This window comes from Arvicanthis niloticus, chromosome 17 (assembly GCF_011762505.2).
Source record: "Arvicanthis niloticus isolate mArvNil1 chromosome 17, mArvNil1.pat.X, whole genome shotgun sequence".
Lineage (NCBI taxonomy): Eukaryota > Metazoa > Chordata > Mammalia > Rodentia > Muridae > Arvicanthis > Arvicanthis niloticus.
The window spans coordinates 2,888,642-2,912,134 of NC_047674.1; the positions used below are offsets into that span (position 1 = coordinate 2,888,642).

The following is a 23,493-nucleotide window of genomic DNA, read 5'->3' on the forward strand; positions in this document are numbered from 1 at the left end:
TTATTCTTCCTTCAGATGACTGTAGTCTCCAATTTTATGTTTTTTTTTTTTTTAAAGAAGTAATTTCCCAAAAAATGTAATGCTACATGCGTACACACATGCTCCCTTGCATGCACACACATACATTTGCATATTTGGTGTGTGTATATGTGGTGTATATATAAGATATAAGTTCATGTGACAGTGAGGCTCCACGGTGGAAAGGGTAGTTTCTAATGTAGACTGGTAATTGTGAAATTCACTTCTCTTTGTCTCAGTCCTTTCTGTTTCTCCCTGTATCATCATTTCAAAATTACGGGCCTTTTCATTTAGGGCGGTGACATCCTAAGAGTTTACCAGCGGAGAATGTTGGCACGCATGCCTCTGGCCGTGTGATGTGCTGGTGCACAGGCATCACACGTAAGAATCCATCTCTCTGCAACACTAGTAAGAGACGCTGTTCTCTCCTGTTTTATGGATAGAGAAAGAGAAGTAAATTGGGTGAAAATAACTTTTTGACAAAAACTTTTGGATGTTTTCCAGTTTCCTAGTTGTTTAGTTGGTCAGTAAACTTACATGGTGCCATAGATTAGGAAAAAAAGATGGAATTTTTAGTGCTGACTGCAGACAGTTTATTAGTGTTCTTGGTTTCATTCTTTAAAGGATATTTAAAGTTGATGTTTACATTAGAAATATATGAAAACATCCAATAAAGATACAATTTTATTAGAGTCCTAAGCTGCTGTTAAGTCCCTCATGGCACGTTACCAGTGCTGTGTTGGGAAGTGCCTGATGACAGGTTTTCTTAAAAGGAAGCAGATTTGTAACATTTGCTTATTACTAGGGTGTGAATAGCCCACCGTGGCTCGCTGCAGGCCTCTTATCTCATGTTATCAAGTTCAGACTACAAAGACATGCATGTAACAAAGTGGTGCATGTAGGGTCTGCTGTATACCGACCAGCAGTTTGTATGTGACTCTCACCTTTTAAACAGAGTAGCAAGTTCCAGAACATTCACATATAAGCCTGTCTCATTGCCTCCTCATTGGTAACAGGCTAAAATATCTGCAGAGCTAGGTAGTTACTTGCTCATGTTCCTGAACTGTATGTACAGCAAGCATGGCGCGAATGGAGGTAAGGCAATGGAAGTGACCCTTGGCCTCCTGCTGACTCAGCTGTTTCCTCTCAGCTTACACTGAGCTGTTTTCTCCTGCTGGTGGTGAGGCCTGGAGGGGAGGGAAAGGAGGAGTTAGTGCTTCTTTCAGCAGACACGGAGGTGCTCCCTCTGTGGCTCTTACTCCAGTGCACTCAACAGTTTCCCTTTTGCCTGTTAACCTTTATCTGCATTTTCTCTTTCTGCTGCTTTTATCACAGGACTGAAGTAACATTAACTGATTTCTCTTTTGAAAACTGGTGGTTGGGCTGAGAACATGCATGGCTGGTATTTAATTTATAAATTCAGATGGCTGTGTGAGTTTTTTGACAGATGAACTATAGGCTTTCTTATATTTAGCGCTGAGTCTTATGAGTCGCTTTCTGACAAGGCATTTATTTCTGTAACCTCTGCTGTGTTGCTCCACGGTGGTGCATGTGTTTTCTCAGCTGTGTATTACCTGTGGGGTAGTACTGTGTTAGCAGGAAAGCTTGCAGTTTACATACCGTGCTGTCACCTAATACCAAGTATGAACATTCAGTTCATGGGACTTGGAATATGGTTCAGAAGCTTGCCGGCTGTGCACAAGGCCCTATGGTTAGTTCTTAGCACCAAAACAAACAAACAAACAGAAGGTCAGACACAACAAACCAAACACCAGTTCACAGGTCACACTGATTTATATGTAATAGTAGCTTAGTTATAAAACATTTTAAATCTCAATATAGCTGTGATTATAGTTTTTGGTGAGCATGAAGCTTTAATTAAAGCAAGCCCCCAAATGACTGGTTTCTAGGGTTTAGTGAAAAGAAGCATGTGTATTCTCTTTGTTTTCTGAGACCACTTGTACTAAATACATGGAGCTTATTCCACACTAGAAGCAGTCTTCTATGAGAGCTCATGTGCCAGGCGTCAGTGCAGACCACAAGGTTAAGGGTCTGGTAACCCTGCCTCACCGCTTGGAAGTCCTAGGGCCAGCCTTTCTACCTCAGAAGCTAAAAGTTCAGAAGCTACACTTTCACCCTGAACTTGAACTCAGAAAAATATTTTACTTGTCTTTTCTGGTTTATAATTAAGGCTATGGCCAGAAACATTCACATGGAAAAGTTATACGTCAACATAGGGATGGGTCTTCCAGTGTTCAGCACTTCAGGGCTAATTGTTAGCTTTTTGGTGAGAGTGCGTATAACCTAATCTCCATTGAGCACTGTCTTCCCCGCCGAGGAGGTTAGAGGCGTGGAAGCTCCACTCTCACTTACTGACTGGATGGTGTAGACTTCCTTCTGAACAGTCACGGAGCCCACTCTCCGTTACCTTATTACCATAGTCAGGAAGGGTCAAAGGGACTTGTCATGGATGACCAACGACGCTGACACTCAAATTTACAAGGGCTTTATGGAGTTTATAGCAGAAACTGAGGACAAGGGACAAGTATGTATATATTTTATTATACCACGGTTCTTAGTCTTACTTGTTGATAGAAATTAAGTAATACAAAATAGTTTTCCACTTCCAGCAATATCTAATTTATTATATCTTTTTCTCTCGTAGGTTACTGATGAATTATTGGAAAAAATTGCCTCCAGAAGTCAGAATATAATTGAAATCAACATTTCTGATTGTCGCAGTATGTCTGATACTGGCGTGTGTGTTCTAGCATTTAAGTGTCCTGGACTTCTTAGGTATACAGCCTACAGGTGTAAGCAGCTTTCTGACACCTCTATCATTGCCGTCGCCTCTCACTGTCCCTTACTGCAGAAAGTCCACGTAGGCAACCAGGACAAACTCACTGATGAAGGACTCAAGCAGGTAAATCCACGGCGTTTACTGAGAGGTTTCGCACACTGATTACACAACTGTTGCAGCAACATTCTTGCGTTTATTACTGGAGACTAAAGTGAACTGTGATGTCTGTGTAAAAATTGATATTTGAGGGGGCTAGTGAGCTCCAGTGCTGTGGTGATGAGCAGATCCGTCCCTCAGCTTGGCTGTGCTTTACAGTGAGAGCCTGATGTCTGTGGCCAGCCATTTGGTTAGCTCTCGATTTTGTTAGCTCCTGTTTAAAATTAAATTTTTCTTTTTATTTATTCATTTTTTTAAGTTGGTCTATACCATACTGTGCTTTAAGTTATAGTATTCAGTTTAGCTCAGGATAAGTTTTTTTAAAGTTATTTAAAAGCTTAATTTTCCTTTCATGTTATCAGATGACGGATTTTAAACATGGTTTTAAGATATAAACAGAGGTTCAAATTGAAGAGCACAAAATAAGAAACAAGTGTTGATGACCTATATTTGTCTTACTAATTGGAATTAAACCAATAATACCCTCCCTTTTGACACTCTTCCTTTGGAATAGCATTGCCATCTCCTGACACAGCAGCTTGCTCATGTGGAGGGAGGCTCCTTCAGTTGAGTCACTATGTATGGATTTATTGAAAGTTGAGTATGAATAGAGTCTGCCGAATGTGGCCGTTCACTGTGTTTGTCAAGGATGCCACCAGTGTAGAGGGGAGCCCATGCTAGGCATGCTGTGAAGTGATACTTCTCCTTATTTTCATATTTCTTGACTAGCTTCTTCTTTTACAGATAAAGCATTTTATAACATTCTTGAAATCAATTAATTTTCTCTTTTCTAGAGAAGCATACATTTTTATGGATACACTATGATTTTACTTATGATGATTTTAGCATTTCATATTTCACAACAAAACTTTTTTTTTTAAATTCAACATATTAACAGCTGGATTATCTTTACATATTTAAGTGTCATGTAACACAATAGGCATCATATTAGCAGACTAGTGAGGATGTTCTAAGTACTTGGGGAAAAAAATAAAATCATAGTTGTAGTTAAAGTAGTCAGAAATTATCAAGTTTTATAAGGGACAGAATATGTTGTCCCAATCCAATATTATAAACTTTACAACTTTGAAACTGATGATGTAAATCTTCTCTATTATGTCAGTCATTATAAGAGTTAGTTAACATTTCAATGTTTGTTTTAGTTATTTATGGTTTTTGAATTACGAAGTAGCTTTGTACAATGGAGTATTCTAATAGAGATAGGAAAGCTGTCTGAATATTTCCTCTGTAGCTAATTTTTTTCTTCAGTGATCAGAAAGATTCTCATTGTAGTATAGGGCACCATTTTTCTGTTCCTAACTCCTTTGCAGCAAGGTGTGGCAAAAATTGGGCTGTTAGATTGCTCTGACTGACCGAGTGGTGTTTTGGGTATTGTACAAAGAGAATGGATTATATATATAAAAAAACGAGGTTTGTGTGCACTGTGTATTCTTGTTTCCTAACTTATTCTACATTACTGTGTTAAATAAATGTTGCCTATGACTCACTTAGTAAATTAATTTTATAACCTATTGATGACTTATAAATTGTATTATGGAGTGTATTATGGTTGTGAGTGTATTACGGTTTTAGTAAACCAATCCTTTTATGATTGACAGCTTTCTGTGATTATTATTTTTCTTGAACTCAGTTATTTAGCAGTTCCTTGTTGACTTTGTTGACTCACTGTCTCCCTTTTGACAATAAATGACAAATGGTGCAGAAATGAATGCATGCATTTTATTGGTCATACCTTTGAAATGTCTTTCCATCAGAAGTGCTACAATTTGAACTGGATTTAGCAAACACCAAATGTATTTGTTTTTTGAGTTAGAATTATTTTTATACAAAGCAACTACTTAAAGCATTTCAATTTAAAGCTGTAACAGATCAAGACTATAGTATTTAAAGTATTGAATTCTTCTTGATAATGTTTCTCAGGCTATAGTGGCTTTCTTAAAATTTTAGTTGTTTAAAAAAGTTTTTTCTTCATTTAGTTTGTGTGTTTGCGTGAATGTACATGTGTCTCACCTTGAGTTTCAGGGCTAAAGCAGGTATACAGTCTTGGTGGCTGGTGCCTGTACCACTGGGTCATCTTGCTGCCCTTTCCCTTCTAAAATTAACTGATTTGTGTGTGTGCACACGTCCCATGGTGCGCAGGAGTCAGGTCTCTCTTCTCTCATGTGGGTCCCAGAGATTGAATTCAGGCTACCAGGCTTACAGCAATGGCCTTTACCCACTGAGTTATCTTGCCAAAAGTTGGACTGTTTTGACCAAAAATTATCTTACTTATAGAATATCATCTTTTGAATATTGACATTTCTATCCCCATAGAAATCATACTATATAATTTTATCAATGGAAGTATGTTACCATTATGTTGTGTCTCTGTTGTATTTGTCTAATAAGATATTATCATCTAGCATTTGTATTTGGGTAATTGTTAGTAGTCAACTCATTAAAACAGTTTAAGAAATTATATCCATTGTTACTATTATATGTGACAGTACCAACTTAGTTTGAGTCATGGAACTCAGATATTCCTGAAAATAAACCATTGTAGTTGTTTTTAGATTATTGAAAACTGAATCATCGGTAAATTTCAATCTGGCTGTGGTATGAGTTTTTTAGTTTCCAAAAGATAAATGTTTAGGCTGGAGCTATAGCTCAGTGGTTCTAGGCTACATAAGGCTCTGGGTTTGCTCTCCAGCACTGCCCAAGCAAACAGAGAACAAACAAACAGAAATGAACCTACAGACAATCAACAAACCCCAATCCATGAGAAGAATTTTTGAAAAGCGCTGTTGAAATGTTTAAAAGGAGACAGAGGTGCCAGATCCACTGGAAGCAGCCAGAGGACCAAGCAGGCAGTGCAGTGCGCGGGAGGTCAACAGCGCGTTGGAGTTAGAGGCTAACTCTGCTAACAAAATGAGGTCCAGGCGAGCCAGAGCAACATTAAAAACAAAGTCAAGCAATCAAAAAGCAAAGCAAACCAACACCTTAAAAGCTAAAACTAAGAAAAGGCAACTAAAAGTAGAAGAAATACAGTGTTGTTGCCTTAAAAAAAAACTAATTTGTGTTCCAGTCTTTTCCTAGGTTGGCAATATTTGTAAAGATAGCAGTTGCATTCCCAGTGCAGGGCACAGGTCCCTGGTCACAGAGGGAGTAGGGTGGATCTTTTTTGAAAGTTACTTTGTGTGTGTGTGTGTGTGTGTGTGTGTGTGTATCTAAACTATTGAGGAGCTACTCAGAGGGTGATGAAGGCATCATGTAATATATTACCAACATTTTAATGACAGAAAAGCGGTAGACATAGATTGAAAATATTTTAAGGAAAATAGAAGACCATCTTGTGGTTGCTGTGTACAACATCCGAGGAGCCATACAGTAGCCTTCCTGAGGCCTAGGATGAAATGTCTCAGGGAGAAGATTTAAGTCTACTTTTTAAGCATCCTATCTGAAATTAGGACTGTCAGTATCATTGTATAGAGGAAAATTTTGAACGTCCTGTGCACCCCGATCAGAACACATTTAGGAAAACAGAAGAGCATCAGTTTTCACCACTGGTTGTCTTATACAGTGCTACCCTGTCTCATAAATTACCCTCCCCCCATAACATGAGAGGGGCATCTAAAAGAATAAGTTCAGCAGCTAAGAAGGAAGGCGTAGCAAGAAGAGCAAGCCAAGCACAGAACCAGGTCGCACAGCCTGGGCAGAGAGTTGTGTGTGTAAGGTTTTGTTTTGCTTTTAAACTTCTGGTATTAACCGAAATGTCTTTTGAAATCCCAGCTGCCAAAGCAGTAAATCCTAGGGACTGGAGGAGAGTCTTAATTTCTCATGTCAGCACATTATAATAATTTACCTAATTTATTTACTTACTTTTATTTCATGTGTGTCTGTGTGGGCCTGAGTGGATATACATGTGTAACGGAGCCTGTGAAGAATGGAGGAGGGCGTCGGATCCGCTGGACCTGGAGTGACTGTGGCCGTGAGCTGCCTCATGTGGATGCTAACATTTGAAGCCACGTCCTCGACAACAGCAGCAGCTGGCTTAACCACTGAGCCGACTCTGAAGCCCTTCTAACAACCAGTTTTGGACTCAAGTCACAAGTCATGCAAGGATAAAAAACATGGCATACTAGAGGATTTTAAATAGGATTCTTTTTTGAGGAAACCTAAGCAATGGACTTCTGAGAACAACGTTTAAAATCAGTTTTTTTTTTTTTTTTAAAGTATCCCCAAAAAGCTGAAAAAAAAAATCATTTACAAATAACTAAAGGAAAACAAAACCTGGGCATAACTATTAATAAGTAAATGGAAGAATACTCATCTTTATGTTCATGTGTTTTCTCATAAATAGACTGCCTTCCTAAAAACTTAAAAGTAATGAAATTATACAAAGTAGTCTCCCCGACCATGATGGAATGAACCTGGAAACCAAATAGAGAAAGTTGTAAAATCCTCAGATATTTGGAAATTGAACGAACAGTCTACTCATGATCCGTGGCTCCCAGGAGAAAGGGCAGAGGAATTGAGAGGGTACCTTGTATGAATGAGAATGAAATACCACAGAGCAAAATGCATGTGATACTAAGAGGGCATCTGTTGCGGAGTTTATGGGTGCAGTGGTGAATGAACCTCAAAACGGTAACGTGTGCATCTGAAGCCTCTCATAGGAAGCTCTTTTTTTTTTTTTTTTTTTTTTTTTTGTTTTTCTAGACAGGGTTTCTCTGTGTGGTTCTGGCTGTCCTGGAACTCACTCTGTAGACTAGGCTGGCCTCGAACTCAGAAATCCGCCTGCCTCTGCCTCCCAAGTGCTGGGATTAAAGGCGTGCGCCACCACATTTTTTTTTTTTTTTTTTGTATGATTTTTTTTTTTTCTTCTTTTGCCTCAGGTATTTTGACATTTTTGTTTTAAGTGCACATTAAGGATTTGGATTACTTAATGCTTTCTTTCGTCTCCTGTATAGTCAAATAAACAAGTATATTTATTTAAAGCCACAAACTTGGCTTAAAGTGTGCTCTTCAGAGAGTGTAACTTCTGCTTCCGCTGGAAGGTTAGCATTAGCCAGAGTGCCTGAGGCGTTAGCTCTCCATCTTATCTGTTTGTTTCTAATGGATTTAGTAGTGTGTAGCTGGATGCTGGTCCTTTGCTCAGTCCTGACTATCTCTGACTTTTATTTGGTGCTCTCTCTTTTTTCTTGTCGTCATAGTTTTGCCGTAGGCAGGATATCTTTATTATCTGCCTCCTCACACAGTTTTTATCTCGTCTTTTATCTTCTGTAGTTGATAACATCTTGCAGTATCCTGTGAGCTTCTCAGCTTGGCATTTGAAGTGGAACATTAATCTGGAGAACATTTAGGCTCAAGTGCCTCACACGCTGGCGTCCCTCCCTTCGAATGACATCCTGCATTACCTTTTCAGTTCCGTCATGCCCCTGCAGCAGGCCTCTTCTGTTTGCTTTCATTTTTGGAACTTACTAGTTTCATAAAATTAAACCCTCATATTCTACTCAGCTCCCTGCAGTCCACTAATGAGCCTGTCCAAGACATTCTACATTTCTGCTAAAGTTTATTGTTATTTCTAACTTTGATTAAATTTTAGAATTTCTACCTCTCCTATATTCATCTGCTCTTCCATGTCACCTATATTTTCCATTAAAGCCCTCAGTATGATAAACAAACACAATATCCTGGCTCAGTGATTTAGCATTCCAGCTCTGTCTGTCTCTAGTTCTAATGATTATGGATTCTCTGTTACCTGTCTACCTATTCATCTGTGCTTTTCAATATGTGTTGTGGATATTATTCTTGATAGGTGGTACTTCTGGAAATGATCTTCCTTAGACTGTGGGAAGGACTGTGTGTGGCAGAGGAAGTCTTCTCTGTCCTGTGATGGTTCTTTTAACCGTTTGGTGAGTGTTCCGGAGTGTTCCATTCTGCAGCTACTTCGACTTATTCTTCTACCTTAGGTGGGACAGGACAAGTCCAGGAGACAGACTGGAATGGTGTATCTCAAGGAAAAGGACTTTCTTGGGTCAGGGAGCAGGGAAGGGGTTAGGCTTTGACCAAACGCCAGCACAGTAGGCGCTGGTAAATAGTTGCTTCTGAGGAAGAGCTCTGTCACCAGCAGAATGTAGCTGGGCATGTGGCACACAACTTTAATCCCAGCACCTGGGTTTCTGTGAATTCTAGGTCAGCCAGTGTCACTAGAGATACCCTGTCTTAACAGAATAAAATGAAACAAAACAACCCAGAAATTTCTGGTGTATTTCAAAATACTTTTCCTCTTCCACAATCAGAATCATGAAGTGATTTTTCTCTGATATAATCTGTGGAGACTGGAACTTCTGTCAGTAAAACTTGTACATGAGCAAGGGCCTGCTAGCCGCACCTTCCTGTGTGTTCTATTCTCAGAAGGTCTGTTCTGAGCACATAACAATTTGTTTATTTCAATTCCAGTTTTCCTATTTCCTGCTGCTTCTGCAAGGAGGTTTCGGTTCTGGTAAAATGTGATTGTCTGTAGCAATTTGTCCTGCATGCTCATGTCCCTGGTGGAGGAGAAGAGTGCTGTCTCCTTAGTTTTCTTGGCTCTTCATGCTGTTAGGAAACAGAGGACCAAAAAGCAGAAACTGTTTCATTACTAGAAGCGTGATTCCCAGGTGATCAACTTTACCTCGTACTCTTGATTCTATGCTCATTATGGAAATAATGGGTTATGGAAAGCCCATAGTGCTGCTCACATCGTCTTCCGGATGGGTCTAGGTGAAACCTTATGTAGGGATTGTGCTGGCCAGGTTTACGTCACTGTGACACAAGCTCTCATCATCTAAGAGGAGTCATCTTATTTGAGAAACTGCCTCCAGAAGATCTGGCTGTAAGTAGATTCATCCGTAGGGCATATTCTTAACTAGTGGTCAGTGGGGGAAGGTCCAGCCCATTGTAGATGGGAACACCCCTGGGCTGGTGGTCCTGAGGGTTTTTTTTTTTTTTTTGGTTTTTCGAGACAAGGTTTCTCTGTGTAGTCCTGGCTGTCCTGGAACTCACTTTGTAGACCAGGCTGGCCTCGAACTCAGAAATCCGCCTGCCCCTGCCTCCCAAGTGCTGGGATTAAAGGCATGCGCCACCACCGCCCGGCGGTCCTGAGTTTTAAAAGAGAGCAGGCTGAGCAAGCCATGATGAATCAAGCCAATAAGCAGTACTTCTTCTTGTCCTCTGCATCAGCTCCTTCTCAGTGTTTCTGCCCTGTTTGAGTTCCTGTCCTGACTTTCTTTGATGGACAGTGATGTGGAAGGTTAAGCTGACTAAGCCCTTTTCTCCCCAGGTTGCCTCGGTCATAGTGTTTTATTACAGCGGAACAGTGACCAAGACAGGGACATTTCTTATTCCCAAGGTACCACTTTGTGTGTATATGTCTCAACTAGATGGCAGGCATCTGATCAAGATCTCTCCACTTGGCAAGGTCAGAGCTCCAATGTCTCCAGCATCCTCTTCCTGGATGGAATCTTGGGTTTAGAAGACTTGTATGCCCTATCTGTGGTCTGGGACTCAGGGCAAGCAAATAGAGAAACATAGAAAGGTTGGTTGATGCTTTTTGAATATTTTTCTGTGGGCCACCACAGATTGTTTTACAACATGGATGATTGGAAGGACAACAACAAAATATATGGATTTGACCCTGCCTTGGGAGTCTCGAGCTTGGAATATTTATGGATAAAATAATGGCAGTTAGTCAGGATTGATGTGCTTCATGGGGTATGTTGTCTAAAACAGTGGCAGTAACTGACATGGCAGTAACTGATGGTTACTGTCCTTAGGTAGTGAGTCATAATAGCCTGCTTCCTGAGACACTCTAATCACTGGCTTGGAATGAGATAATTAAAGGATCTGTGGATCTGTAGCGATTGTGCACTTCTTCCTCTCCCTTGACATGATGTCATTTCCTTGTAGATGAAGCTATCAGTATCACTTGTGTTAGCCTTCCATGCAGCCAACCTAAATCACGGGTCTTAGCCTGAAACTTCACCAGTGTGGCATCACACTGATGTCTAAGATTCCATCGAGACCCCAGTCACTCCTTAGATGTAAGCCTCTTTACTTGTCTCTCCAGTGCAGTAATTGTCGAAGTTTCAGGGAGGTCTGTCCTTTGTTGCCTGGAATCTAAATAGAGTGAGAATAAAACAAAGATGCTAGAATACAACACCAAATTTAGCACTCATTGACTTTACGCATAGGATGTTGCTTCTTCAAGAGCTACCCGTGCTTGTTAACACCACCCTGGCGTCCGGCCGTCTGACTTAGTCGTAGCTGCATAAATAGGCCGGCAGAGTAGTCCCAGTCAGAGGAGTCAAAGCTGCTTGTTTCTTGGGAGCTGTTGGCTCCTCAGGGACAGGAGTGTAGAGGTGAAATGAGCATGTCTCCTTTATTAGATAGAGAGCGATCATTGTCCCCACCAGGAGGTAGGATGCTTGGACTTCCTCCAAGCATTTTCTCTCCCTTGCTTATTTGCTTTTTGTATTTAATCCATTTCAGCTAGACAGCTGATTTCTTTCCCCAAAGGATGAGAATTCTTCCCCCTTGCCCATGTTTTTCTGGCTCGTATCCTTCATCCCGTGACTGAATTCTGTTGTCTAATTATGTTCTGTATTCATCTGTATAATGTTTTGCTCTGGTTGGGATTAGTATCTTTCTTCCACCCTCTTTAGTCGGTTTTTATATTTAGCACTAGTTGAGAGCAACGATTTCTCTTGTTGCATGAGTGCATTGATGGATGTGTAGCCACTGAATGGAACTTCCCTCTTAAACTTAGCTAGTACCAGTATGTCAGCAAATACTTCAGCACGATCCATTAGTTCTTTTCATCTTGATGTTGGATTAGATTTCCAATTACCTGGTTGTTATGTCTTCTTGCTTTGATATAGTCTCAGAATTTGTAGAGTATGTTTTAATAGCATCCTTATTAAAAATACATTGGAGATAATTTTTTTGAGAACTTAAGTATCTGGAAAGCAATAGCAGCAGCAGCAACAACAACAACAACAACAACAACATCCCCTAGACCTCTAATTCTACCCCCAGGGTTAATTATGAGTGCAGATTTCTGTTCTATGAACACAGTCATTCAGAATTGTATGGTATTGCTCTGCAGCTTTCTATAAACATTGTTAAGAAGTTTGAGGCATTCTTAGCCCACTCTTTTGTATGAATCTAAGTTTTACTGGAAGCTGGAGAATCTCACAGCTAGAATTGTCGAGTGGTATGATCATCTGTTTGATCATTTGCGTTAGACATATGGATGAACCCTTTCAGTTTGGGACATTTAATAGCTTTTTAAAAGTTGATTGAGTGTTACATGTGAAATGAACTTTAATTTAACCTCAGCTTCATCAGCAACATGCTTGTGTTCTTAGAGACAGAATCTAAACCCTGTGCTCTCCTCCCAAATACCAACCTGTGGAGAGTTATTCCAGCCAGAGAACGGCATTGTTTTGCCATTGTAGACCAGGAGCAAGGTCTGTGTAGAAAGTAATGGAGAGGTTGTCTGAGGGTTAAAGACTGAAAAGTCCCATTTTATCGTCTTACAAACATAGTTGAGCCAATTCAGAGTTCTAAGTGTCAGTTTGGATTCAGCTCTCTTAGGTATAAGTTCTAGAAATGTATCTCTTTTTTTGATAAATTAAGTTGGATTTGACAGCTGATATTAATGAGCATGGTGAATAATAATGGAAGTATTATATATACACACACAGTGTGTGTATATTGCAGTGACAGTAATTTCACAGATTACATTTAGATTGTGTTGTGTGCAAAATCACCATTTAGCTACTATATTGTTTTAGATTTATTGTTCCTGTGGCCTTTTTTCTTATATTGTGAAGGGGAAACTAAAGCTTAGGTAAATGAATCCATGTTCTTATTTTCATGGTCCACTCTTCTAAGCATGGATTTAGTTTTGAAATCTGGAATTAACTATGACATAGAACTATATAAAGCAGCAATTATGGCTTCCTGTGTCTGTTGCATTTAAAGAGGCCTCTTCTGCCTGGGGATGTGGATGAGTGGAAGAGTATGGGTGTGGTACACACAGCCTGGGGTGAAATCTTTAATACAGAGGAAAAAATGTCTTAAAGAGAGTTCTGCATATACATCAGTGATTACTATTTTATTCATTCAAAGATACTTAAGTACAAGCAAGGACAAGGCCTGAAACCACATACTGTCTCCATGGAGTCAGGAAAGGACTTGAGCATTCGGTGTGTCCTCATGATGAGAGTCCTGGAGAAATTAGGGACCGTGGGAACATTCCGTAGAACAATAAAGCCTGTAGCCACCACAACACTAAATGGCGAAAAACAGTATTTCCTCTGAAACCAGCAATGAGAAGGAGTTCTGCTCTTGCCAGTCTTCTTCAGTATAGTTTTAACTTGATGTTTTAACTAGAGCAGCAATAATGTGAAATGAATAAAAAACAGGAGAGAAAGAAGTCAAATTATTTTTATTTATAGACAACTTGATTCTATACTTGAAGCACCCTATAGACTCTGCTAGAAAACTCTTAATATACATTTTCAGTAAAGGTGCAGAATGCAAAATCAACATACAAAAGATAGTGACTTTGTTTTATACTGATAACAAACTACCCAGGGACAAACCTTACTAAGGATGTGAAAGAGTTTTACAATAAAAAATTGAAGAAACTGAAAAAAGGAACCAGAGAAGACACCAGACAACAGCAGGATCTTCTTGGATTGGCAGTATTAATGCTATGAAAGTGTATATTATCAAAATTAGTATACAGATTTAATACATGCTCCATCAAATTTCCAATGATAGTCTTTACCGAAGTAGAAAACACAATCCAATTAAAAAATTATATGGAAATGTAAAACCAATACTAGCCAAAGAGTTCATAAGGAGAGAGAACACAGCTGGAGGTTTTCTGATACTGCATGTCAGAATGCTTCTACCCAACTATAGTGTCAGGACCATACAGCACTTTCAGAAAAATAAGGTGTGTAGATCAGTGGGTCAGGGTGGAGGACCCTGACATAAACCCACAGAGCTCTGCCCACCTGTTTGATCAGAGTGTCAAGCACGTAGAGCATGTGGGGACTATTCAACAGAAGAATAGACATCAGGATTCCTCTCTTTCACGCTGCACAAAAATGAATTCAAAGTGGACCAGAAACCTTAACGTAAAACTGGAAACAGGGAATACACTTAAAGATAGAGTGGAGCTAGGGACCTTCTGAATAGGAAGCAACCCCAAGAATTAACAAATGGGACTACACAGATGAACAGTGTCGGCAGCATGACCAGGCAGCTTGCCAAGGAATGTCAAGTCTTTGCCAGCTATACTTTAGGCAAGAGCTAATATCTAGAATTTATGAGGGACTGCAAAAAATTAAATACTCCTTAAAAATGAAAGAAGTGAGCTAACGAAACAAGAGTTCTCAGAAGAAATGCAAATAGCCAATAAGTATTTACAGAAGTGTCAGCAGCCTTAGCTATCAGGGAAATGCAAATGCAAATGACTTCAATATTCCATGTCACCCGAGTCAGAAGAGCTGTCATCAAAAGTGGTGACAGGAAATCATGGCAAGGATACTGGGAAAGATGCTTGGTCCCTGCTGATGGGAGTGTAAGCAAGTGAAGCCTTTTTGGAAGTGACTATTGAGGTTTCGCAGGAAAATAAAAACAGGCCTACCCTTTGACCTAGGTATACCGTTTCTGAGCATCTGTGCATAAGTCTCTACACCCTACTGCAGAGATACTTGGGCATTCATGTTGACCGCTGCTTTATTCATTATAGCAAGGACGTGAAACCAGCCTAGATGTCTGTCAGTAGATGAGCGGAGAGTAAAAATATGATAGACACTGTGGAATTTTGCTTAGCTAGAAAGAAAAATTGTGGAATTTTTAGGAACAATACATAGATGTGTAATTTATTCTTCTAAGCAAATTGATCCAGACACAGAAAGATAAAGACTGCAAGTTTCGTCTCATGTGTGAATTTCAATTCTTAATATACAGAGAGAGGGGGGAGAAAGACATACACACACACACACACACACACACACACACACACAGAGAGAGAGAGAGAGAGAGAGAGAGAGAGAGAGAGAGAGAGAGAGAGAGAGACTGACATGGTAGAGGGAACGGAGTATGTGCAAAGATTGAGAAATTCAAAAAGAGAGAGCATACACGGGAGAGCAATTTTTCTGAGGAAGAACCTAGGACAAGAGAAGCCACACGACACGTGACATGAAAACACACACGAAGCAGTGGGAGATGAAGGGACATGAGCAGAGAGGAGAATCAACCAAAACAAATTTGCTTGGGAATCACACAGTGAAGCAGTGCTGTGTGCTGATTTCAAGATTCAATGAGAGGACAGTCAGAGGGTGAACCCCTCTGCAGTCATTAAAGCCGACCGTCTGCATGCTGCTCTGCATTTCAGTCTCTTGGTGTATGTGCCCGTTCATCTGTGCATGCATATATATATATATATATATATATATATATATATATATATATATATACATTTTGCTGTGAAAGTATGTATACATTTTTCATTTTTCTACTTTTTCAGTATTCCAGTTTTTAATGGCTATGCACTACTGATTTATATGACTATACCATCATTTCTATATTTAGGTACCCCCTACCCCAGTATATACACTATTAAGACTTAAATAAAAGTGTGAACTTAAAACTGTTAAGTCTGTGTACATTGGTGTTGTGTGGTACAATTGAAACAAGTATGTTAGAGGGTAGATGGTTTATAAAATACTGTTTTAAATTACTAGTCGCCTCTGTTACTTTCTGTTATTTTAAAAGTAGCTTACAAATCGTTTTTTATCTTATGTATGGCTTCTTTAGAATATTGCACGAAAATCTCACTAGAAATATGTTGCCTTTGTTATTTTCCGAGCATTGAGCCAAATCTCTTTGTTTACAGCTGGGCTCAAAATGCAGAGACCTCAAAGACATTCATTTTGGCCAGTGTTACAAGATCTCAGATGAAGGCATGATTGTCATAGCTAAGAGCTGCCTGAAGTTACAAAGGATATACATGCAGGAAAACAAATTAGTAAGTACTTGTTTTCGTCCGCGATGTTCAGTTTGTTCCTACCGTTCGAATTCTTTTATTCTGTTTACAAGTTGTCTTCTGGTTATCAAGTGGCAAATACTACACATTGAAACGCAGAAGTCGTCCAGCTGTTTTACAGTCTGGTCCCTTAAGAGCATAGATGCTCACGTGTGGTGCTGGGCTTTTAAACCCTCATTAATGTGTGCTGCTGTGTCTTTAAAGAGTTGTGACAGTGAATCTAACTCAGGCATACTGGGATAGATGAGATTTGTTAGCCAAATCTGTTCATTGTTCCCGTGGTGCCTCTAGGAATTATAATAATTCTAGATTAAAAACATTTTAATGCCCAGAAATGTATATATTTACAAACAGAGCTTTTTACTTAGAATGGTTAAAAGATAGAATCTAGTAAATGCGGGCAAAGAATCTCGATAATTACGTAAGTTTTATATTTTGAGCACATGCATACGTGTCTCACGATGGATTAATGTTCTGCTCAATTTTTTTTCTTGTTGAGATGTAGTCACATAATGTTCATCGGTTTTTATTATATCCATAAAGCTATGCAGTCATCACCAGTATGTAATCATGTAACATTTTCTTTATCAGCTCAGACTCCACTCAATTCCCGTTCCCTTTCCCTAGCACATGGTAACTGCTCATTTTTTCTGTTTTTGTGAGTTAGCCTATTTTATATGTTTTAGTAGAAGTGGAATCACATTGTACTGATCTTTCGTCTTTTTTTAGGTTCACCTATGCTGTAGCTTTTATCTAAATGAAACTCAAAGCTATTTAATTTTAACTGATAGGGATAGCATATCAATTACCAGGAAGTGTTATCATTGGGAGGAGCTGGTGGGAGTTTCCAGTGTCAAAATAATGTATTTATAAAAACAAGACTCGCTTTTAAACTTGCATTTCAAAGTAGAGACATTTTTGTTGCCCTTTTCAGTTTTAAACATTTTGAAATGAAAGAAAACAATGTAGCTTTAGAATATAACATTTCTCCCTTCCATTCCCCTGTCAAGCCCTCCTGTATGCCCTTACCCACTTTCTTTCAAACCCACAACGTCTTTCCACTAATCGCTGTTGTATGCATATGTATTTCTAAGGATGACTTGTGCAGTTTGTACAGTTGTTGGAATTTGTGTTTTCAGGGCTGACTACTTGGTATTGGACAAACAGTTGATGCGATCTTCCCTGGAGAGGAGCACCTCTCTTCCCAGTCTTCCTCTGTTCTCTGTGGCTCTTTGTGTAGAGTTGTGGCATCCTGGGCTTTCCTCAGCCAGCTTGGCGTGTGTGTTGATGTTATCATTGTTCAGCCTATGTTCAGGCAGTCACATTTGTAAGACTTTATGGTTCTAGCTTCTGGTGTTACTAGGAGACACAATTTCATGGCAAACTCTATGATCCTGTGTCTCTTATGATCATCTTGCCCAGTCTTCTGCAATGTTCCCTGATCCTTAGGTGAGAGGGTCCTTCGTAGGTGTGTATGTAGGGACTGGGGTTCACAATTGCCTTTTGATTGGTTGTGGATTTTCTGTGGTGGTCTCTCTTTTGCAAAGAGAAATTTCCTTGATGAGGGGTGAAGACTACACTTGTCTGTGGGTATAAGGACACGTGTTAATAGATTGTGGTTAGGGATTATGCTGGTTTAGTAAATTAGTGGTTGTAGATTCTCCTCCGATAACCACTTGACTGAGTAGTTAGCTAGTTTTCTAGTATCCGACATGGTTGGTCTCCCTCTTACTGATCAGGTTTTAAATCCAGCAAGAGATCTGTTGGTTACCACCAAGATATGCATGTCACTCCTGCACCCTTAGGGTTACCGTGCCATACTGGCCATTGATGTGGTTCATAGGCATCATGAATGTGGAGGATTGTTGGCTGCCTCCTTCCTTTGGCAGCTTCCTTGGTGTTTCTGGCACCATGGATGTTAGTCCATAAGGTGGCCCCGTTTGTTTTGGAAATGTAATAAAATGCATATACATACGAACTTCAGTTGTGGAAGGGGTTCGAAGTATCACCTCTTCTGTTAAGATGACACTTTTTGAAATTATTTAAAAATTGAAACGCACAAATTAAAATGAAATGCTTTTAATACCACAAAATATGCTTTTACCTTGAAGTAACAGTAAAGAGTACCTTGAAGTCCACTTTTAAGTTATTGTGAGTCTAGTCACTTAAGGCTGTGTAAGCTTATAGAGAGGTTTTGAAGGTTAGATAGACTGATAGTTTGTTTCTCACTTGTGTTGTAACCGTGAGAAAATTACTGAAGGTCATGAAACCTCCTGGTCTCATTTGTTAATGGTGGTGTGTCGATATTTGTCTTTCAGGTTATAGTTGAAGATTAAGTGGCATAATAAATACTCTGATTGCTCAGTGTAGACTGACTCATACACTAGAAGCCTAAGGTAGTTCATATTTTATCATAGATTAATTTATTAATAAGCTTTGGTATCCCTGGTACACAACATAAGCGAAAGGCCGTTAGTCCTATCTCAAACATTTTCTGAGTTTTAGTAGATGTCTTTGGTAGTCTGATTGATTGGCAAGTGTGCTCTTGTAAGCATAGAGACGCCGTGCATTGCTGTTCCTGTAGGATTTAGCTGACGGCTTTCCAGAGGTGACGCTGTTTGTGTTGGGAAGATATGTTTTATTTTCTTGATGGTTTTGTTCATGTTGTGTTATATTGAAAATGTGGCATATATTTAAATCCAAAGAGACGCAGATCTGGATTTGGTTTTTATTTCATGAGGGATTTTAGGTATTTAAATAAACCTTAAAGAGAAGCCAGCGTAATTCTCATTAAGGTTCTTAGAAGGACATTCAGGACACGTTGAGCTCTGTTGGACGATTGAGTCCCTGATAACTAACTTTCCATAGGACTTAAACATATTTATGTATTAAATAAAATATGTAAGTAGTCAACTGTTTTTGCTTTGACAAGTATATTGGTCATTTGCCAATTTTATTAGCTGCTAATAGAGGTATTCAAAAAAGAACTGTGTCTCAGAAAAGATGCCAGCAGAGTTTGGTCTGTTCTTTGACCAGTATTCAAATGAACTCTGTTATTCCGTTCTCTTAATAAATTGAATCTGCTCTAAAACACTGTTAGAGCTCCTGCTTGCCTGTGTAGTCGGGAATTACTGCAGTTAATTGGTTTTGTGGCTTCCCGTAGTTGCTGGATGGAACAGGCATCTTTCATGTTAGGCCTTGGCCTTTAGGTGGCAGCATTGTCTCGGTCCATGTTCCACTGACAGCTTTTCCATCCCTGATGCAACTATAAAGATGTAATGCTTACAGTCTCTGCTGCTGTGGGGCCTCATTGAAGGTTATTTTCCTTTAGGTAGTATTAGTGGGTATTAGTGGGGAGATTTATTTTTTTCTGCCATATGAAATACTAATTGCATGAAGAACACTACAAATTGAAATTGACTTTGTATGTGAAGCAGTAAGAGAATGTGAATATTCTTATTTGTGGTTCCAACTTAAGTAGAATAAACTTTAGAGCTTGAGAGGGATTTCTTTGTTTATTAGAAGCTTATCGTATAGGAAATTATGACTATTTGACATTTAGAGTCTCGAATGAGCCATGTCAAAAATTGAGGACTCCTTCACTGTAGACCCATTAAGGAGTGAGTTTATGTTTCTCTCATTTTCGAGGGAGACAGGTGCTTTCATGGATGCATTTTGCATTTTCTGTAAACCCACGTAGACTCTCACACAGGTTTGCGGAATTCAGGCGTAGTGAGGGTCTAGCCTCTCCCACGAGAGATTGCCTTTCAGTTCTTTTTGTGCAGAATCTGCCACAGAGCTATTTTTAAAGTTATACCTAACTAGAGCACTGTCTTAGCCCATTTTCTTCTGCTCTAGGAGAATACCCATGGCTTAGTAATTTGTCAAAGCAGAGCTTTATCTGGCACATGGTCCTGGAGGCTGCAAGTCCAAGAGCCTGTACAGCTGTAGTGTGTGCCGCATCACCCCATGGCGGACAGTAGAGGGGGAAGAGGAGGGCAGGGTGGTGCAGGGAAGGGAGGGAGGGAGGGCCGGCCAGAGGAGATACAAAATACCAAAGAACAGTAGATCTGTGCTCACCACATGGAAATTGTTAGCAATTCTGTTAAACTTTCTGCTGCTGTTTGAAGCGGTAAAGCAAGCCACCTTAGCATCCAGCACTTGACGGTGTTTCCTTCCACTGTCTCCTTCCAGAGGCAGCTGTATTGATGACCTAGGATTTTTAAGTATTTCAATGTGCACATGGATAAGATGGCATTTGTCTTCATATAATGTATATCTGTTGTCATAGGGTTAAGTATCTTGTCTTACAATATGTGTTCAGTCTGTCCTTGGTGTTCAGTTCAATTGGGGTATGGCCACAGTGACTATGTAATTTATTCTTTTTATGTGGTACGGACCTGTGCTGTGTCTTCTGTTTGTCCATTGCTACTTGAAAGGCACTTATATCTTGTCTAGCATTTTGTTGTCACAGGCAGTATCGTGTAGAATCTGCATGTCAGTCTACGTGCACGTGAAAGCACTTCTATAGAGATAGTCAAGGGCGCTAAGACAGGTTCAGTTCCAGGTCACTTTACAAAAGCTAGGTCACTCTTCATTGAGATGGTTTGGCTGTGCATCTTGCTCATGCCTGTCATTTCTTCTGGGGGCAGGGAATGTCTAGTCACCTTTTTATCCTTCCCTTTTTAAGTATAGATATGAAAGAGATTGAGTAAAGATTGGTTTAGTGTTATATGGGTTACTTCTGACTTGAACATACTATTAAAATATATTTCTTTAGATTGGGAATGTACTTTTAAAAAATAAGATACATTCCAAATAAAATAAGCTTTATAAAATAAGCTTTATAGTTTAACAGTACAGACTTAATAACTTCTAGGTTAAAAAAGAGTACTTTTTTTAAAAATCGAGTTGCCTCACCTATGATGTAATTTTTGTGCTAGTTTTTCCCAGGAGGGTTGGTCAGTGAAGTTGGAGAGGATTTGAATGGTTCACCACATGTAGCTCTAACCAAATAGACAATAGAATTCTGGTCAGAATTATGCTGATTTGTATATTCTGTTAATAAGTTGGCTTATTAAGAATAGTATTTTGTTGAAATACTATTTGTAAGAGTAATATAATTAAAAGTAGAAATTACTTTACAGAATAATTTCAATCTAAGAGTAAATTTTTACTCGTATGGTCTTTGTTAGGTCTTGCCATTCTTTTTAATCTATTGATATCTTTCTCTAAGCGTATCTTTTAAGTACCAGGTAACTTGTTAACATAAATACTTTTATTCTATCAGTTTTAAATGCATAGGAAGACAAGAATTAATGCATATGTTTCTGTTGTATGGAGGGCAGGCAGTGACTTGGATAATATCCGAATAACTTTTCTTGGTAGTGCATTATTTTTTTACCCTGCAGATTTACTTGCCTAATTCTGTTTGTTTAGTAATATTAAAATTAGTTTATGAACTTGAGGTGGTAGGGAAGCCCAGATGCCAGCAGAAGCCCATGGGAGTTTAGCTTAGTGTTGGAGGCCTGATATAGACACTTAGTAGAAAATGCAGGGTGATCATGTTCAAAACAGGACACTACAAACACTATTTTATATTCTTTTTCTAAAGTGATTTTTATGTCAAATTTTAGATGGCTCCCTTGAGTTTATAATTTTCAGTTAGTGAGGTAACTTGTAGTTGTTGGAGGTCCTCTAATTGTGTCTCTTCATGATTTTTTATGTGTAATTTAAATTTTTATGTTCTTATGTTACATATTTTAAGAAATTAGAAATATGTGAGCAAATCAAATTATCTCTCTGCTCCAAGAGTGAAAGTGCTGTCTTGGCTTTGTGCTGGAGTGCTGGCACTGGGAGATAGTGTGTTAAGATAAAGAATCACATCATTAGGCTTGGCAAATAGAAATTTATAAGGCTGGGTGCCAGAGGGATGCTGGGAGTACATTAAGCCTGTCATTTATGAGGACTTGTTTCCCTCAACTACCTTCCAGCGTGCCAGTCAGCAAATGAGATGTATTATTTGGATCTGGGGGAAGTTTTGGCTAATGTTTTTCTTTATTCACAGTAATGAGGTGCTAAGGTTTGTAGGTTATGTGAGACTTAATTTCATTATTATTTTTGTGATTAGACTTAAAGACAGAAGAATTGGAGAATTACTTCTCTTTTTCTGCCCCTGGTCCCTTTCCCCCTTTCTTTAAATTTACCTCTCTGAACGTAGTTAACAAGTTATGTTTTCATTTGGTTTACAAATTCGTAGTTGACAGTTTTTCCATTTTACTATCATTATTTAAAAGAAGCACCAGTGTGATCGCCCTAGGGCACTTGGGCCTTTGACATACCTGGTCTTCTGCCAGAAGCTGCACAGTTGAGCTCCTGCATAACCCTGTGTGGGCAGCATTCTTGCTTCTTGCTACGGGTGATGCAGATGTACATACTCGTGGTGTGCAGGTTGTCTACATTGCACCCCACTTTTAAATCTTTGCTATTTAAAATAAAGATTACTTTATTGTAATGAATTTACAAATAAAACCATTGTACATCTAGGTTTAGGCAACCATTCAAACAAATACTTGCTCAATCCCAGTCTTTATTGAAATGTAACTAGTACATTCTGCACAGTTAGAATAGTTATTCTCAAGTCATGGATGTCTGCAGTCACTCTGAAGTCTGAGTGTAACTGAAACGTGTAAACATCCTATCAATTTCATTTTATGGACTTACCTACCACAAACAAGGAAAAAGACCATAGCTGAGTTGAAAGGAGAAAAAAATTGAGCTTTCTGTCTTCTCTTGTGATTCATATGGTCTTTGGTCTGCATTCTGCCCATCACCATCCAATATAACTTTGTTTATTCTCCTTAATATATATCATACCCATAATTATAGCTGTTTAAATGTATCTCTGCCCCCCAGGCTAAGTTCTGCATATCAAGGGAACATGTAATTTTTTTTTCCTTTTGAGATTGGGATAACTTTACTTAATACTATTGTTCTGGGATAACTTTACTTAATATTATTGTTCATATTTATTTTCCTTAATACATATTAAAACTATAATTATAGCTGTTTATACATATGCATGTTTAACATTATAGGCTAAGACCTGTGTATGAAGGGTACCTAGGATCTTTTTTCTTTCCAAGATTAAGTGACCTTATTAATATTATAGATTATAACACCATTCACTTTCTGCAAATTTTATGGTTTTCCTTTTCCTTGAGAATTGAATAATACTGCCTTTTATGTATTGTCAGGTTGCCATTATTTACGTAGGCTTCTAGGTTGTTTCCATTTCCTTTCTGTAGTAAATAAAGCACCAATAAACCTAGATGTGCATGCCTCTGAACAAAATAATTGCAAACCAAATTCAGGAACACGTTAAGAGTGTCGTACGTTATGACTAAGT

General features: G+C 38.9%; 1 protein-coding gene across 5 annotated transcripts in view; it reads left to right on the plus strand.

Moving 5' to 3' along the window:
* Fbxl17 (F-box and leucine rich repeat protein 17) overlaps nucleotides 1–23,493 on the plus strand; it is a 421,711-nt gene that overhangs the window by 12,394 nt on the left and 385,824 nt on the right. For 4 of the 5 annotated variants that reach the window (XM_076914670.1, XM_076914671.1, XM_076914672.1 and 1 more), the window contains exons 3-4: nucleotides 2,684–2,941; nucleotides 15,936–16,067. In XM_076914670.1, coding sequence (XP_076770785.1) covers nucleotides 2,684–2,941; nucleotides 15,936–16,067 — 390 coding nt within the window. The remainder of the gene's footprint in view (nucleotides 1–2,683; nucleotides 2,942–15,935; nucleotides 16,068–23,493) is intronic. The other variant, XM_076914669.1, reaches the window with a different exon arrangement.